The sequence below is a fragment of the Bombina bombina genome, chromosome 7, assembly GCF_027579735.1.
Source record: "Bombina bombina isolate aBomBom1 chromosome 7, aBomBom1.pri, whole genome shotgun sequence".
In the NCBI taxonomy this organism is placed as follows: Eukaryota; Metazoa; Chordata; class Amphibia; order Anura; family Bombinatoridae; genus Bombina; species Bombina bombina.
Genome location: NC_069505.1, coordinates 426,001,419 through 426,017,719, shown reverse-complemented (window position 1 = coordinate 426,017,719; position 16,301 = coordinate 426,001,419). Strand labels below are relative to the sequence as shown.

The window sequence follows — 16,301 nt, the reverse complement described above, 5'->3', positions numbered from 1 at the left end:
AGCGCTACAAGTTTTACTGCCCTCTGAAACAGTGGCCTATGCTTCCGCTATAGTCTCTTCTGGAGTTACTTTAAAAGACATAGCTTCTCTCATGTCTTCTACTATTTCTGATGCATTGTCTGCCTTTCCAATGTTGCAGGGAAAGCGTAAGAGGAAAATCAGGCATTCAGTAAGCGAGGTTTCTGACACAATTGTTGCAATTTTGGAGATACCCTCCCAAAGACCCGAAGAAGAGAGTACTGCTGTAGCATCTGAAGGTGAAATTTCAGTTTCAGAGAGTGTATTACCTATGACAGACACGGAGGTGGTGTCTTTTAGGTTCAAGCTAAAAAAACACCTTCATCTTTTACTTAGGGAGGTTTTAGTTACCTTGGACGACAGTGACTCCACAGTAGTGGTTGTCCCTAAGAAGTCTAGTAAACTGGACAGATATTTCGAGGTTCCTTCCTACACAGAGGTATTTCCAGTTCCTCAAAGAGCTTCTGAGATCATTACTAAGGAGTGGGAGAGACCGGTCATACCTTTTTCTCCCTCTCCTATTTTTAAGAAGATGTTTCCAATAGCCGACTCTATCAAAGAGGCTTGGCAGACAGTTTCTAAGGTGGAAGGGGCCGTTTCCACCTTGGCTAAGAGAACTGCTATTCCCATAGAGGATAGTTGTGCTTTCAAAGATCATATGGATAAGGAGTTAGAGGGTTTGCTCAAGAAGATATATGTACACCAGGGTCTGCAATGCAGCCAGCTGTGTGCATTGCCACCGTCACTAGTGCGGCGGCATATTGGTTTGATGCTCTGAGGACAGAAACTTCTTGGGATGAGATCCAAGATAGGATAAAGTCTCTAAACTAGCTAATGCCTTTATGTCGGACGCTTCGCTTCAAGTTATCAAGCTGGGAGCTAAGGTTTCTGGTTTTTCTTTTCTAGCTCGCAGAGCCTTATGGTTAAAACCTTGGTCTGCGGATGTGTCATCCAAGTCTAAGCTTCTAGCTATTCCTTACAAGGGGAAGACCTTGTTTGGACCTGGCCTGACGGAAATTATCTTTATCACGGGAGGTAAGGGCCATCTGCTCCCTCAAGCTAAGAGAAACAAACAAAAGGGACGACAGAGTAATTTTCGTTCCTTTTGAAATTTCAAGGGAAATTCTTCCTCTTCCTCCTCTAAGCAGGAACAATCTAAACCTACATGGAGACCCAACCAGTCTTGGAATAAGGGAAAACAATCCAAGAAGCCTGCTGGTGAATCCAAGACAGCATGAAGGACATGCTCCCGATCTGGTAGGAGGCAGACTTTCCTTCGTTCAAGCTTGGGTTCGGGATGTTCAGGATCCCTGGGCAATAGTATCTCGGGGATACAAACTGGAGTTCAAATGTTTTCCTCCCAGAGGCAGGTTTCTACTTTCAAGATCTACTTTCAAGATTATCTGCAGACCAGACAAAGAGAGAGGCGTTCTTACACTGTGTAGGAGACCTCTCCGCCCTGGGAGTGATTGTTCCCGTTCCAGTACAGGAACAGGGTCTGGGATTTTATTCCAATCTGTTCGTGGTTCCCAAAAAGGAGAGAACCTTCAGACCAATTTTAGACCTCAAGAGTTTAAACAAATTTCTCAGGGCACCGTCCTTCAAGATGGAAACTATTCGTTCCATTCTTCCCTTGATCCAAGAGGGTCAATTTATGACAACAGTGGATTTAAAGGACGTGTACCTACATGTTCCCATCCACAGGGATCATTACAAGTTCCTAAGGTTTGCCATTCTGGACAAACACTTCCAGTTTGTGGCTCTTCCTTTCGGTCTTGCCACAGCTCCCAGAATTTTCACAAAGGTTCTGGGATCTCTTTGGCTGTGCTTCGATCACAAGGAATTGCAGTGACGCCCTATCTGGATGACATCCTAGTCCAGGCGCCATCTTTTCAACTAGCAAGATCCCACACGAACTTGGTGTTGTCCTTCCTAAGATCTCACGGGTGGAAGGTAAATTTGGAATGGAGTTCCTTAGTTCCAAATACAAGGGTAACCTTCTTAGGAACCATCATAGACTCCCTGACTATGAAGATTTTTCTGACAGAAGTCAGGAAATTAAAGATTATCGATACTTGTCTAGTCCTTCAGTCCACTCCTCGGCCGTCAGTGGCTCAGTGCATGGAGTTGATCGGGCTGATGGTGGCGACAATGGACATCATCCCGTTTGCTCATTTCCATCTCAGACCTGTGCAGTTAAGCATGCTCAGGCAATGGAACAGAGATTATGCGGACTTGTCTCCTTGAATATTACTGGGGCAGGAGACAAGGGATTCTCTCCAATGGTGGTTATCTCTGGATCATCTCTCCCAGGGAACTTGCTTTTGCAGACCATCTTGGGTGATTGTGACAAGACGCTTGCCTTCTAGGGTGGGGGGCAGTCTGGGGCTCCCTAAAAGCTCAGGGAGTTTGGACTCTGTCAGAATATGTTCTTCCTATAAACATTCTGGAACTGAGAGCGATTTTCAATGCTCTCCTGGCTTGGCCCCAGTTAGCCACTGTCCAGTTTATCCGGTTCCAGTCGGACAACATAACTTCAGTGGCTTACATCAATCATCAGGGAGGAACAAGGAGTTCCTTGGCAATGACCTAAGTTTCTTCCTATAAACATTCTGGAACTGAGAGCGATTTTCAATGCTCTCCTGGCTTGGCCCCAGTTAGCCACGGTCCAGTTTATCCGGTTCCAGTCGGACAACATAACTTCTGTGGCTTACATCAATCAGGGAGGAACAAGGAGTTCCTTGGCAATGACCTAAGTAACCAAAATAATCCAGTGGGCAGAAGCCCACTCTTGCTGTCTGTCGGCGATCCACATCCCAGGGGTGGACAATTGGGAAGCGGATTTCTTGAGCAGGCAAATCTTTCATCCAGGGGAGGGGGAACTCCATCTGGAAGTGTTCTCCAGCTTGATTCTCAAGTAGGGTCAACCGGAATTGGATCCCATGGCATCTCGACAGAATGCCAAGCTCCTGAAATACAGGTCGAAGTCCAGGGACCCCCAGGCGGAACTGATAGATGCTCTGGCGGTCCCTTGGACCTTACGTCTAGCATACCTATTTCCTCCGTTTGCTCTTCTTCCTCGGGTCATTGCTCGAATCAAACAGGAGAGGGCCTCGGTGATCCTCATAGCACCAGCCTGGCCTCTCAGGATTTGGTATGCAGATCTGGTGGAGATAGCATCTCTGCCACCATGGAAACTTCCGTTGAGGAGGGACCTTCTGATTTAGGGGCCCTTCCTTCACCCAAATCTAGTTTCTCTGAAGCTGACTGCTTGGAGATTGAACGCTTAATTTTATCCAAGCAGGGGTTTTCTGACTCGGTCAAAGAGACCATGATTCAGGCTTGTAAGCCTGTAACTAGAAGGATTTACCATAAGATTTGGTGTAAATATCTCTATTGGTGTGAATCCAAGGGCCACTCATGGAGTAGAGTTAGGATTTCTAGAATTTTGTCTTTTCTCCAAGAAGGTTTGGAGAAAGGTTTATCGACAAGTTCCCTAAAGGGTCAAATCTCAGCATTATCTGTTTTGTTACACAAACGCTCCGTTTGAGCCTATGCATTCCTTAGATATTAAGTTTTTATCTTGGAAAGTTTTATTTCTTTTTGCTATTTCTTCTGCTCGCAGAGTATCAGAGCTCTCGGCATTGCAGTACAAGTCTCCTTATCTTATTTTCCATTTTTTATTTGAGATAAGGAGCAGTCTGCAGAGGTTTAGATACAAGGTAATCACAGAGGTAAAAAGTATATTAATATAATTGAGATAAGGGGCAGTCTGCAGGGGCTTAGATACAAGGTAATCACAGAGGTAAAAAGTATATTAATATAACTGAGATAAGGAGCAGTCTGCAGAGGCTTAGATACAGGGTAATGATAGAGGTAAAAAGTATATTAATATAGCTGAGATAAGGAGCATTCTGCAGAGGTTTAGATACATAGTAATTACAGAGGTAAAAAGTATAATAAGATAAGTTAGTTTTACGTACGAAATTAGGATTTCTTCCGAAGGTTGTTTCTGATCAGAACATTAATCAGGAGATTGTTGTTCCTTCTTTGTGTCCTAATCCTTCTTCTCAGAAGGAACGACTTCTGCACAATTTGGATGTGGTCCGTGCTCTAAAGTTTTACCTGCAGGCGGCTAAGAACTTTCGTCAGTCTTCTTCTTTATTTGTGATTTTCTCAGGAAAACATAAGGGACAGAAAGCTACGGCTACCTCTTTCTTTTTGGCTGAAGAGTATCATACGTTTTGCATATGAGACTGCTGGGCAGCAACCTCCCGAGAGTGTTACGGCTCATTACACGAGGGCTGTTGCTTCCTCATGGGCATTCAAAAATGAAGCTTCTGTGGAACAGATTTGCAAGGCTGCAACTTGGTCTTCTCTTCACACTTTTTCAAAATTTTACAAATTTGACACTTTTGCCTCGGCTGAGGCCGCTTTTGGGAGAGAGGTTCTTCAAGCAGTGGTGCCTTCCGTTTAGGTTCCCTGTCTTGTCCCTCCCGTATCATCTGTGTTCTCCTAGCTTGGGTATTGAATCCCATTAGTAATTAAGATGATCTGTGGACTCATCGTGTCATAAAAAAGAGAAGAAAAAAAATTATGCTTACCTGATAAATTTATTTCTTTTTTGACACGAGTCCACGGCCCGCCCTGTTTTTATAAAACAGGTTGTGGGTTATTGTAAACTTCAGACACCCCTGCACCTTGGCTTTTCCTTTCTTTCCTTAACTTCGGTCGAATGACTAGAGTGGGAGGGAAGGGAGGAGCTATTTAACAGTTCTGCTGTGGTGCTCTTTTCTGCCTCCTGCTGACCAGGAGGTGAATATCCCATTAGTAATTAAGATGATCCGTGGACTCATTGTGTCAAAAAAGAAATAAATTTATCAGGTAAGCATAAATTTTCTTTTTTACTTCCTCCATAGAATCTAATTAGATTAGTTTGACATGATCTACTTCTCATAAAACCTTGCTAATTATTGAAGGCAAATAATAATTTAGACCATGTATATCTAAGCGACAGAAAAGTAAAAATTTAACTTTTATGATTCAAATGGAACATCCCGTTTTAAAAAAACGTACCAATTTACTTCTGTTTCTTATTTACTTTGTTCTCTTGGTACCCTTTGCTGAAAAGCATACCTAGGTAGACTCAGGAGCAGCAGTGCACTACAGGTAGCTAGCTGCTGATTGGTGGCTGCACATATACCTCTCTTTAGTCACCCGTGTTTAGCTAGCTCCCAGTAGTGCATTGCTTCTCCTTCATTAAAGGTTACCAAGAAAATAAAACAAAATTGGTTTAAAGCGATGGTAAACTTTACATGTCTTAAAATCAGCTCCAGAATCGAAAAAAATATTTTAGATGGACTTTAATTGGTAATTTCTAATAAAAATGCATTGTAACTTTTTAATTTAGCTGTGCCATTCTAATACCCTATGCTCCGGCCGCCAATATCAAAACTCATATTTTTTGTGAGCTAACAGTTTGAAGTATTCTCCAATCAGCGCGCTACCTTTAAAAAAAAAAGTGCCATACAGCTAGAGCGCTGATTTGAGAACAGCTCAAACTGTTGGCTTATTAAAAATATCAGTTTTGAAGTGGACTGTCGGAGTGTGGGGTATTAGAATGGCAAAGAAAGATTAAAAAGTAAGTTACAGGCATCTTCATTAAAACTGATCAATTAACGTCGCTGTAAAATATCACTTAGATTCCAGATCTGATGTTTTTGAAAAAAAAATTGTTTACCATCACTTTAATGTTTCATGATTTAATACAGATGTCAGGAATTCCAATGCAAAAGGTACAGATTTTAACACTTGGGCATGAACATTGTGATGCTGGTATACTTTTCTTGGGTGAACCTTGCTCAAAAAACAAAAGGTGATATTTGGTGATGTTCCATTCATTAGCAATATCTTGATTAATTGACTGGGACAAGGGAGTAGCAGCCTTTCAACTGTGCTCTGAAGCCACATAGGACATATTTTATTGCGACTCAGTTGCATGCAGTGCTACTTTTTAACTACATTCATGTTTGTTTTGAAGGGTGGAAAATAGTGTGCGTTTTGTAGGTGACGAACTACTGTGTGTGAGTCAGACTTAGGCGTGCATCCTCCCCTTGTAAGTATTCTTTAGCTTAGAGGTGTAGCCTTGGAAGGGTTGATACTACACATTTAATCCATATGTAGAAGGTAATTGAGAACCCCTATTAGTCTTCATAATAATGATGCACATTTGTACTGTCTTGACAAACAAGTTTAAGAAATACATTTCCACCATAAATGTTTTTCCTTTAAACGGACAGGAAACCCTTTTCTTTTCATGATTCAGATAGAGCATTCAATCTTAAATTACATTCCTATTTACCTCTATTCTCTAATTTGCTTCATTATTTAGGTATCCTTTGTTGAAAAGCATAGCTAGGTAGGCTCAGCTGATTGGTGGCTGCGCATCTTATTTTGATTGGTGGCTGTTCTTTATTATTTGTTCTAATATTTCCAACGATTTGCTGTATTTGCATTCAGTAAAACTGGCTTTTACAATAAATTCTTGAAAAGAGAAAAATGTATCTGATATCAATTTAATATATTCTGGGATTTGCACATATGTCTTTATTTTTGTAACCTTATAATGTTTACATGTGATGCTATTGGTGGTTATGTGGGTGGCAGTGTATTTGTCTGATTTATCTGTGTGATTAAAATTCTTGTCTCCCCCCCCCTCCATTTAGAGATGTCACTGGAGTGACATGTTTACTGGAAGACTGAGATCAGAAATTCCTCCTGCACTGGTACGTTTTAAAAAACATTTGTCATGAAGCTGTTAACAAAATACTGCGTCCATCGCTTAGTGGGCTATGTTTTTTCCTATCAGATATCCTTGGGAGATGCACTTATCATTGCAGGCGCTCAGTTGACAGAGCTTGATCTGAGTGACAATGCGTTTGGACCTGATGGGGTACGCGGCTTTGAAGCTCTGCTCAAAAGTTCTGTTTGCTTCACCCTGCAGGAGCTGAAACTAAATAACTGTGGCATGGGCATTGGTGGAGGAAAGGTAAGTTCTAGAGATGTGTGTTCTGAACTATGTTATTGCCGTAAAAATAATCACATGCTTTAGCTTAAAGGGACAGTCAATGAGGACTAGTTTTGGCTTAAATGGGAGTAGCCTTAATGTGTTATAAAAACAATATCTAAACTGTTTTAAAGGCTTCTTTTGATATTCTTGTTTAAAATACTTAGAATATAACATCCTTTCTTTTACAAGATATGACTAGTCCACGGATTTCATCCTTATGGGATTACGCCTCCTGGTCAGCAGGAAGTGGCAAAGAGCACCACAGCAGAGCTGTATATATAGCTCCTCCCTTCCCTCCCACTCCAGTCATTCTCTTTGCCTGTGTTAGTGATAGGAAGAGGTAAAGTGAGGTGTTAGTTTAGATTCTTCAATCAAGAAGTTTTTTATTTTAAAATGGTGCCAGTGAGTACTATTTTCCTCAGGGAGAAATCGTCAGTCTATAACTTCCCAAGAGGAGTGGAGAAATTTTATTTTTCTGCCCTGATGTTGATGATCTTAGTAAATGTTATCTAAGATATGCTGGTTCCCACAGAGCAGTTGAAAGTAGTGTAAAGAAACATCTTCAGTGTGGAGAACCGTGTCATGCTACAAGCATTGAGCTATGTTCAGTCATTTGTTTCTGGGGAGACTTGATGCATCAGAACAGGCTGATATTATTCCCTATCTGGGGAGGGGTAATCAGTATGCACTATATGTATGGAAATGGTGTACCTGGAATTCCCTTTATGTTGATTGCTAAATATGTCTAAGGACTTCATTTATAAATATATTTCTCCTGTTAAGTGTGGTCAGTCCACGGGTCATCATTACTTCTGGGATATTAACTCCTCCCCAACAGGAAGTGCAAGAGGATCACCCAGAAGAGCTGCTATATAGCTCCTCCCCTCTACGTCACACCCAGTCATTCTCTTGCACCCAACTAATAGATAGGATGTGTGAGAGGACTGTGGTGATTATACTTAGTTTTTATAACTTCAATCAAAAGTTTGTTATTTTAAAACAGCACCGGAGTGTGTTGTTCCTTCTCAGGGAGAATTTGAGGAAGAATCTACCTGAGTTTCTGTATGATTTTAACCGGAGTTGTTAAGATCATGTTGCTGTTCTCGGCCATCTGAGGGGTGAGGTAAACTTCAGATCAGGGGACAGCGGGCAGGTTCACCTGCAAAGAGGTATGTAGCAGCATATTATTTTCTGAGGAATGGAATTGACTAGAAAATACTGCCAATACCTATATAATGTAAGTTCAGCCTTAAATGCAGTAGTAGCAACTGGTATCAGGCTGTCATGTATGTATATTTTCATTTCAGTATTCTGGGGAATGGCACTTCACTGGAATTATACTGTATGCATAAAACTTTAGCCTATCTTGCAGCGACTAGCAGCAGGCTTTCTATGACAATTCATTTTTTTGATGTTAAACGTTTTGCTGGCATGTTAAATCGTTTAATTTTCTGAGGTACTGGGTGAAAAATTGTTTTGGGCACTATTTTATACACTTGGCGGGCATTTTATTTAATTTAAGACAGTTTACTGATCTCCCTGACTGTTGTGTGTGAGGGGGAGGGGCTTAATTTGGCGCTTTTACTACGCATCAGAAATTCAGTCACAAGTCTGTTTTTCTTCCCTGCATGATCCGGTTCGTCTCTACAGAGCTCAAGGGTCTTCAAAAGTTATTTTGAGGGAGGTAATCACTCACAGCAGACCTGTGAGATTGTGCTTTGACTGTGATAAAAAACGTTATATTCTGTACATTTTTTCTGCTATTGAAGGGTTAGTTATCCATTACTAATGGGGGCAATCCTTTGCTAAAATTGTATTTTTACCGGAAAGAATTTGATTTTATAGTTTATCCGTTTTATTGTTTCTCAACTGTCATAACTTCTGTGCTTCTTAAAGGCACAGTACGTTTTTTTCATACTATTTGTAAATTGAATTGAAAAGTATTTCCAAGTTTGCTGGTTTAATTGCTAGTGTGTTAAACATGTCTGACTCAGAGGAATATCTCTGTGCTATATGTGCTAAAGCCAAAGTGGAGCCCAATAGAAATTTATGTACTAATTGCATTGATGCTACTTTAAATAAAAGTCAATCTGTACAAATTGAACATCATTCACCAGACAACGAGAGGAAAGTTATGCCGACTAACTCCCCTCACGTGTCAGTACCTGCATCTCCCGCCCGGGAAGTGCGTGATATTGTAACGCCGGGTACTTCAGGGCGGCCATTACAAATCACATTGCAGGACATGGCTAATGTTATGACTGAAGTTTTGTCTAAATTACCAGAACTTAGAGGGAAGCGTGACCACTCTGGGGTGAGAACAGAGTGCGCTGATAATAATAGGGCCATGTCAGATACTGCGTCACAGTATGCGGAACATGAGGACGGAGAGCTTCAATCTGCAGGTGACGGTTCTGATCCCAATAGAGTGGATTCAGACATTTCTAATTTTAAGTTTAAGCTTGAAAACCTCCGCGTACTGCTAGGGGAGGTATTAGCGGCTCTGAATGATTGTAACACCCAGAGAAATTATGTAGGCTGGATAGATACTATGCAGTACCGGCGAGTACTGATGTATTTCCTATACCTAAGAGGCTTACAGAGATAATTACTAAGGAGTGGGATAGGCCCGGTGTACCTTTTTCCCCCCCTCCTGTATTTAGAAAAATGTTTCCAATAGACGCCACCACACGGGACTTATGGCAGACGATCCCTAAGGTGGAGGGAGCGGTTTCTACTCTGGCCAAGCGTACCACTATCCCGGTGGAGGATAGCTGTGCCTTTTCAGATCCAATGGATAAAAAATTAGAGGGTTACCTTAAGAAAATGTTTGTTCAACAAGGTTTTATATTGCAACCCCTTGCATGTATTGCGTCTGTCACGGCCGCGGCCGCTTTTTGGTCCGAGTCCCTGGAAGAGACTCTTGACTCAATAACTATAGAGGAGATTTCAAACAGGCTTAAAACACTTAAGCTAGCTAATTCATTTGTTTCAGATGCCGTAGTACATTTAACTAAACTTACGGCTCAGAATTCCGGATTCGCCATTCAGGCACGCAGAGCACTGTGGCTAAAATCCTGGTCAGCTGACGTTACTTCAAAATCTAAGTTACTTAACATACCTTTCAAAGGGCAGACCTTATTCGGGCCCGGTTTGAAAGAAATTATCGCTGACATTACAGGAGGTAAAGGCCATGCCCTGCCTCAAGACAGAGCCAAACCTAGGGCTAGACAGTCTAATTTTCGTTCCTTTCGTAATTTCAAGGCAGGAGCAGCATCAACTTCCTCTGCACCAAAGCAGGAAGGAGCTGTTGCTCGCTACAGACAAGGCTGGAGACCTAACCAGTGCTGGAACAAGGGCAAGCAGGCCAGAAAACCTGCTGCTGCCCCTAAGACAGCATGAATTGAAGGCCCCCGATCCGGGAACGGATCTAGTGGGGGGCAGACTTTCTCTCTTCGCCCAGGCTTGGGCAAGAGATGTCCAGGATCCCTGGGCGTTAGAGATCATATCTCAGGGATATCTTCTGGACTTCAAATCCTCTCCCCCAAAAGGGAGATTCCATCTTTCAAGGTTGTCAACAAACCAAATAAAGAAAGAGGCGTTTCTACGCTGTGTACAAGATCTGTTACTAATGGGAGTGATCCATCCGGTTCCGCGGTCGGAACACGGACAGGGGTTTTACTCAAATCTGTTTGTGGTTCCCAAGAAAGAAGGAACCTTCAGACCAATCTTGGATTTAAAGATCCTAAACAAATTCCTAAGAGTTCCATCGTTCAAAATGGAAACTATTCGGACAATTCTACCCATTATCCAAAAGGGTCAGTACATGACCACACTGGATTTAAAGGATGCTTACCTTCACATACCGATTCACAGAGATCATTACCGGTATCTAAGGTTTGCCTTCCTAGACAGGCATTACCAGTTTGTAGCTCTTCCATTCGGGTTGGCTACGGCTCCAAGAATCTTCACAAAGGTTCTGGGTGCTCTTCTGGCGGTGCTAAGACCGCAAGGAATTTCGGTAGCTCCGTACCTAGACGACATTCTGATACAAGCTTCAAGCTTTCAAACTGCCAAGTCTCATACAGAGTTAGTACTGGCATTTCTAAGATCGCATGGGTGGAAGGTAAACGAAAAGAAGAGTTCTCTCTTTCCACTCACAAGAGTTCCCTTCTTGGGGACTCTTATAGATTCTGTAGAAATGAAGATCTACCTGACAGAAGACAGGTTAACAAAGCTTCAAAATGCTTGCCGTGTCCTTCATTCCATTCAACACCCGTCAGTGGCTCAATGCATGGAGGTGATCGGCTTAATGGTAGCGGCAATGGACATAGTACCCTTTGCACGCCTACATCTCAGACAGCTGCAATTGTGCATGCTAAGTCAATGGAATGGGGATTACTCAGATTTGTCCCCTACTCTGAATCTGGATCAAGAGACCAGAAATTCTCTTCTATGGTGGCTTTCTCGGCCGCATCGGTCCAGGGGGATGCCATTCAGCAGGCCAGATTGGACAATTGTAACAACAGACGCCAGCCTGCTAGGTTGGGGCGCTGTCTGGAATTCTCTGAAGGCTCAGGGATCATGGACTCAGGAGGAAAGTCTCCTGCCAATAAACATTCTGGAATTGAGAGCAGTTCTCAATGCCCTTCTGGCTTGGCCCCAGTTAACAACTCGGGGGTTCATCAGGTTTCAGTCGGACAACATCACGACTGTAGCTTACATCAACCATCAAGGAGGGACAAGAAGCTCCCTAGCGATGATGGAAGTATCAAAGATAATTCACTGGGCAGAGTCTCACTCTTGCCACCTATCAGCAATCCACATCCCGGGAGTGGAGAACTGGGAGGCGGATTTCCTAAGTCGTCAGACTTTTCATCCGGGGGAGTGGGAACTTCATCCGGAGGTCTTTGCCCAAATACTTCGACGTTGGGGCAAACCAGAAATAGATCTCATGGCGTCTCGACAGAACGCCAAGCTTCCTTGTTACGGGTCCAGATCCAGGGATCCGGGAGCGGCCCTGGTAGATGCTTTGACAGCACCTTGGACCTTCGGGAGGGCTTATGTGTTTCCACCCTTCCCGATGCTTCCTCGGTTGATTGCCAGGATCAAACAGGAGAGAGCATCGGTGATTCTAATAGCACCTGCGTGGCCACGCAGGACTTGGTATGCAGATCTAGTGGACATGTCATCCTATCCACCTTGGTCACTGCCTCTGAGACAGGACCTTCTGATTCAGGGTCCCTTCAAACATCAAAATCTAATTTCTCTGAATGCCTGGAAATTGAACGCTTGATTTTATCAAAACGTGGATTTTCTGAGTCAGTAATTGATACCTTAATACAGGCTAGGAAGCCTGTTACCAGAAAGATTTACCATAAAATATGGCGTAAATACCTATATTGGTGCGAATCCAAAGGTTACTCTTGGAGTAAGGTTGGAATTCCTAGGATATTGTCTTTTCTACAAGAAGGTTTAGAAAAGGGTTTATCCGCTAGTTCCTTAAAGGGACAGATCTCAGCTCTGTCCATTCTGTTACACAAACGTCTGTCAGAAGTTCCAGACGTTCAGGCTTTTTGTCAGGCTTTGGCCAGGATTAAGCCTGTGTTTAAAACTGTTGCTCCGCCATGGAGTTTAAACCTAGTTCTTAACGTTTTACAGGGTGTTCCGTTTGAACCCCTTCACTCCATTGATATAAAATTGTTATCTTGGAAAGTTCTGTTTTTAATGGCTATTTCCTCGGCTCGAAGAGTCTCTGAGTTATCAGCCTTCCATTGTGATTCTCCTTATCTGATTTTTCACTCAGACAAGGTAGTTCTGCGTACTAAACCTGGGTTCTTACCTAAGGTAGTCACTAACAGGAATATCAATCAAGAGATTGTTGTTCCATCCTTGTGTCCAAATCCTTTTTCAAAGAAGGAACGACTTCTACACAATCTGGATGTAGTTCGTGCCGTGAAATTTTATTTACAGGCAACTAAAGATTTTCGACAAACGTCTTCCCTGTTTGTCGTTTATTCTGGTCAGAGGAGAGGTCAAAAAGCTTCTGCTACCTCTCTCTCTTTTTGGCTTCGTAGCATAATACGTTTAGCTTATGAGACTGCTGGACAGCAGCCTCCTGAAAGAATTACAGCTCATTCCACTAGAGCTGTGGCTTCCACTTGGGCCTTTAAGAATGAGGCCTCTGTTGAACAGATTTGCAAGGCTGCAACTTGGTCTTCGCTTCATACTTTTTCCAAATTTTCCAAATTTGACACTTTTGCTTCTTCGGAGGCTGTTTTTGGGAGAAAGGTTCTTCAGGCAGTGGTTCCTTCCGTATAAAGATCCTGCCTGTCCCTCCCGTCATCCGTGTACTTTAGCTTTGGTATTGGTATCCCAGAAGTAATGATGACCCGTGGACTGACCACACTTAACAGGAGAAAACATAATTTATGCTTACCTGATAAATTCCTTTCTCCTGTAGTGTGGTCAGTCCACGGCCCGCCCTGTTTTTTATGGCAGGTCTAAATTTTTAAATTATACTCCAGTCACCACTGCACCCTTTAGCTTCTCCTTTCTCGTTGGTTCTCGGTCGAATGACTGGGTGTGACGTAGAGGGGAGGAGCTATATAGCAGCTCTGCTGGGTGATCCTCTTGCACTTCCTGTTGGGGAGGAGTTAATATCCCAGAAGTAATGATGACCCGTGGACTGACCACACTACAGGAGAAAGGAATTTATCAGGTAAGCATAAATTATGTTATTCAGTGTGGGCTAAACGCTGGGAGATGCGGTTGCTGGCTAAGGGCTGGCATTGTCATATAATTATAATTGACCTGAGGGAGTGCAGTTTTTCTCATGGAGTTACGCTTTGTAATTGAGCGACATGTTTATTTTTGTGTATGTAAGAGGGGCACATGGCTTTTTATATTTTATTTGGGAACCAACATGTTTGTTTTTCTAACTAACCATGCGGGTCTCAGTAAGGCTAGAGTTATGCCCACGGTGGGCGGGGCCTAATCTTGCGCACTCAGCCGCGCAGTATCATCCGGATCGGATAGGCAGCAAGGATCTGGGCTCCGGTGGGGCCTAAGTCGTTTTGACAAACGAAGAATCAGGGTGTTCTGGGCGCAGGTAGGCGCCGCAGCAGAGCTGTGGCGAGGTGCAGGGGCCTGAATCGATATAAAGTTGTTATAATTGATAAATTCGAGTTAAATTAATATATAACATATCTAAGCAAATTGGTGCAATATTGTTAGGCTATTTTGGGCACATAAGGACTGTTTTTATTGCTGCAAACATTGTTTTTGAGATAACAGAAAATTTGTTGCGCCTTTTATTATTTAAAGGTGCAGTACACTTTTTAGTTAAAAATTTTTGTCTATGTAATTTGACTTCAGAGCTCAATATTTCAAGTAAAGGAGGACTATTTTTGCTATTGCTAGTCTGTTTAACATGTCTGAACTTGAGGAAACTACTTGTTCTATGTGTTTAGATGCCATTGTGGAACCCCCTCTTACTTTTTGTCCCTCATGTACTGAAAGGGCCTTACAATGTAAAGAGCGTTTTTTCTTTAAGGAAAGTGTGCCTAAGGATGCTTCTCAGTCTGATGAGAATCAGGGTATGCCGCTACTTTCTCCCCAAGCGTCACAACCTTTAACGCCCACCCAAGCGACGCCGCGTTCTTCAACCGCGTCTACTTCATTTACTCTGCAGGATATGGCTGCAGTTATGTCATCTACCCTTACAGAGGTTTTATCTATGTTGCCAGAGTTACAGGGCAAACGCAGCAGGACAGAAGTCACTTTGAATACTGCGACCTCTGATGCTTTGTTGGCTATTTCCGGTGTGTTACCTCAGACGGACGTCATGTCCTTTAGATTTAAGCTTGAACACCTCCGCCTGTTGCTTCGAGAGGTTTTAGCGACTCTGGATGACTGTGAATCTATTGTGGTACCACCAGAGAAATTGTGTAAGATGGACAAATACTTAGAGGTGCCTGCTTACTCTGTCTTTCCGGTTCCTAAGAGAATCTCGGAAATTATTACGCAGGAATGGGAAAGACCGGGTATCCCGTTCTCACCTTCTCCTAATTTTAAGAAAATGTATCCCATATCTGACACTGTTCGGGACTCTTGGCAAACAGTCCCTAAGGTGGAGGGAGATATATCTACCCTCGCTAAGCGTATGACTATTCCTATTTAGGATAGTTGTGCTTTCAAAGACCTTATGGATAAGAAATTGGAGGGTCTTCTAAAAAAGTTATTCATCAGGGTTTCCTTTTACAACCTACAGCCTGTATTGTACCAGTTACCACTGCGGTGGCTTTCTGGTTTGACGCCTTAGAAGAGTCTCTTAGGACTGAGACTTCTTTAGAGGAAATAGAGAAAATTAAGGCTCTTAAGCTGGCTAATTCTTTTATTACGGATGCCGCCTTTCAGATTGCCAAGTTGGCGGCTAAGAATGCCGGATTTGCCATTTTAGCATGTAGAGCTTTATGGCTAAAGTCTTGGTCTTCTGATGTGTCATCTAAGTCACAGCTTTTGGCTATTCCTTTCAAAGGGAAAACCCTATTCAGGCCTGACTTGAAAGAAATAATTTATGACATTACGGGAGGTAAGGGTAATCTCCTACCTCAGGATAAAGCAGCTAAACTGAGAGGTAAACAAAATAATTTTCGTTCCTTTCGGAACTTCAAAGGAGTCCCCGCTTCCTCTTCCGCTAAACAGGAAGGGAATTTTGCTCAAGCCAAGGCCACCTGGAGACCCACCCAGGCTTGGAACAAAGGTAAACAACCCAAGAAGCCCACTGCTGCTCCCAAGACATCATGAAGGGGCGGCCCACGATCCGGGACCGGATCTAGTAGGGGCAGACTTTCCTTCTTTGCCCAGACTTGGGTAAGAGATGTTCAGGACCCCTGGACACTGGAAATCGTGTCCTAAGGGTATCAACTGGAATTCAAAAATTCTCTCCCAAGGGGGAGGTTTCTTCTTTCACGATTGTCTGTAAACCAGATAAAAAGAGAGGCGTCAAAATGCCAAGCTCCCAAGATACTGATCCAGGTCAAGGGATCCTCAGCCCGAACTGATAAATGCCTTGGCAGTCCCTTGGTCGTTCAACCTAGCTTATCTGTTTCCACCGTTTGCTCTCCTTCCCCGGGTGATTGCTCGGATCAAATAGGAGAGGGCTTCAGTAATTCTAATCGTGCCTGCGTGGCCTTGCAGGACTTGGTATGCC

General features: G+C 43.0%; 1 protein-coding gene across 1 annotated transcript in view; it reads left to right on the top strand.

Annotated features, from left to right (window-relative positions):
- RANGAP1 (Ran GTPase activating protein 1) overlaps positions 1-16,301 on the top strand; it is a 126,302-nt gene that overhangs the window by 17,136 nt on the left and 92,865 nt on the right. The window contains exons 4-5 of the mRNA XM_053721293.1: positions 6,744-6,803; positions 6,887-7,066. Of these exons, the coding sequence (XP_053577268.1) occupies positions 6,744-6,803; positions 6,887-7,066 (240 nt within the window). The remainder of the gene's footprint in view (positions 1-6,743; positions 6,804-6,886; positions 7,067-16,301) is intronic.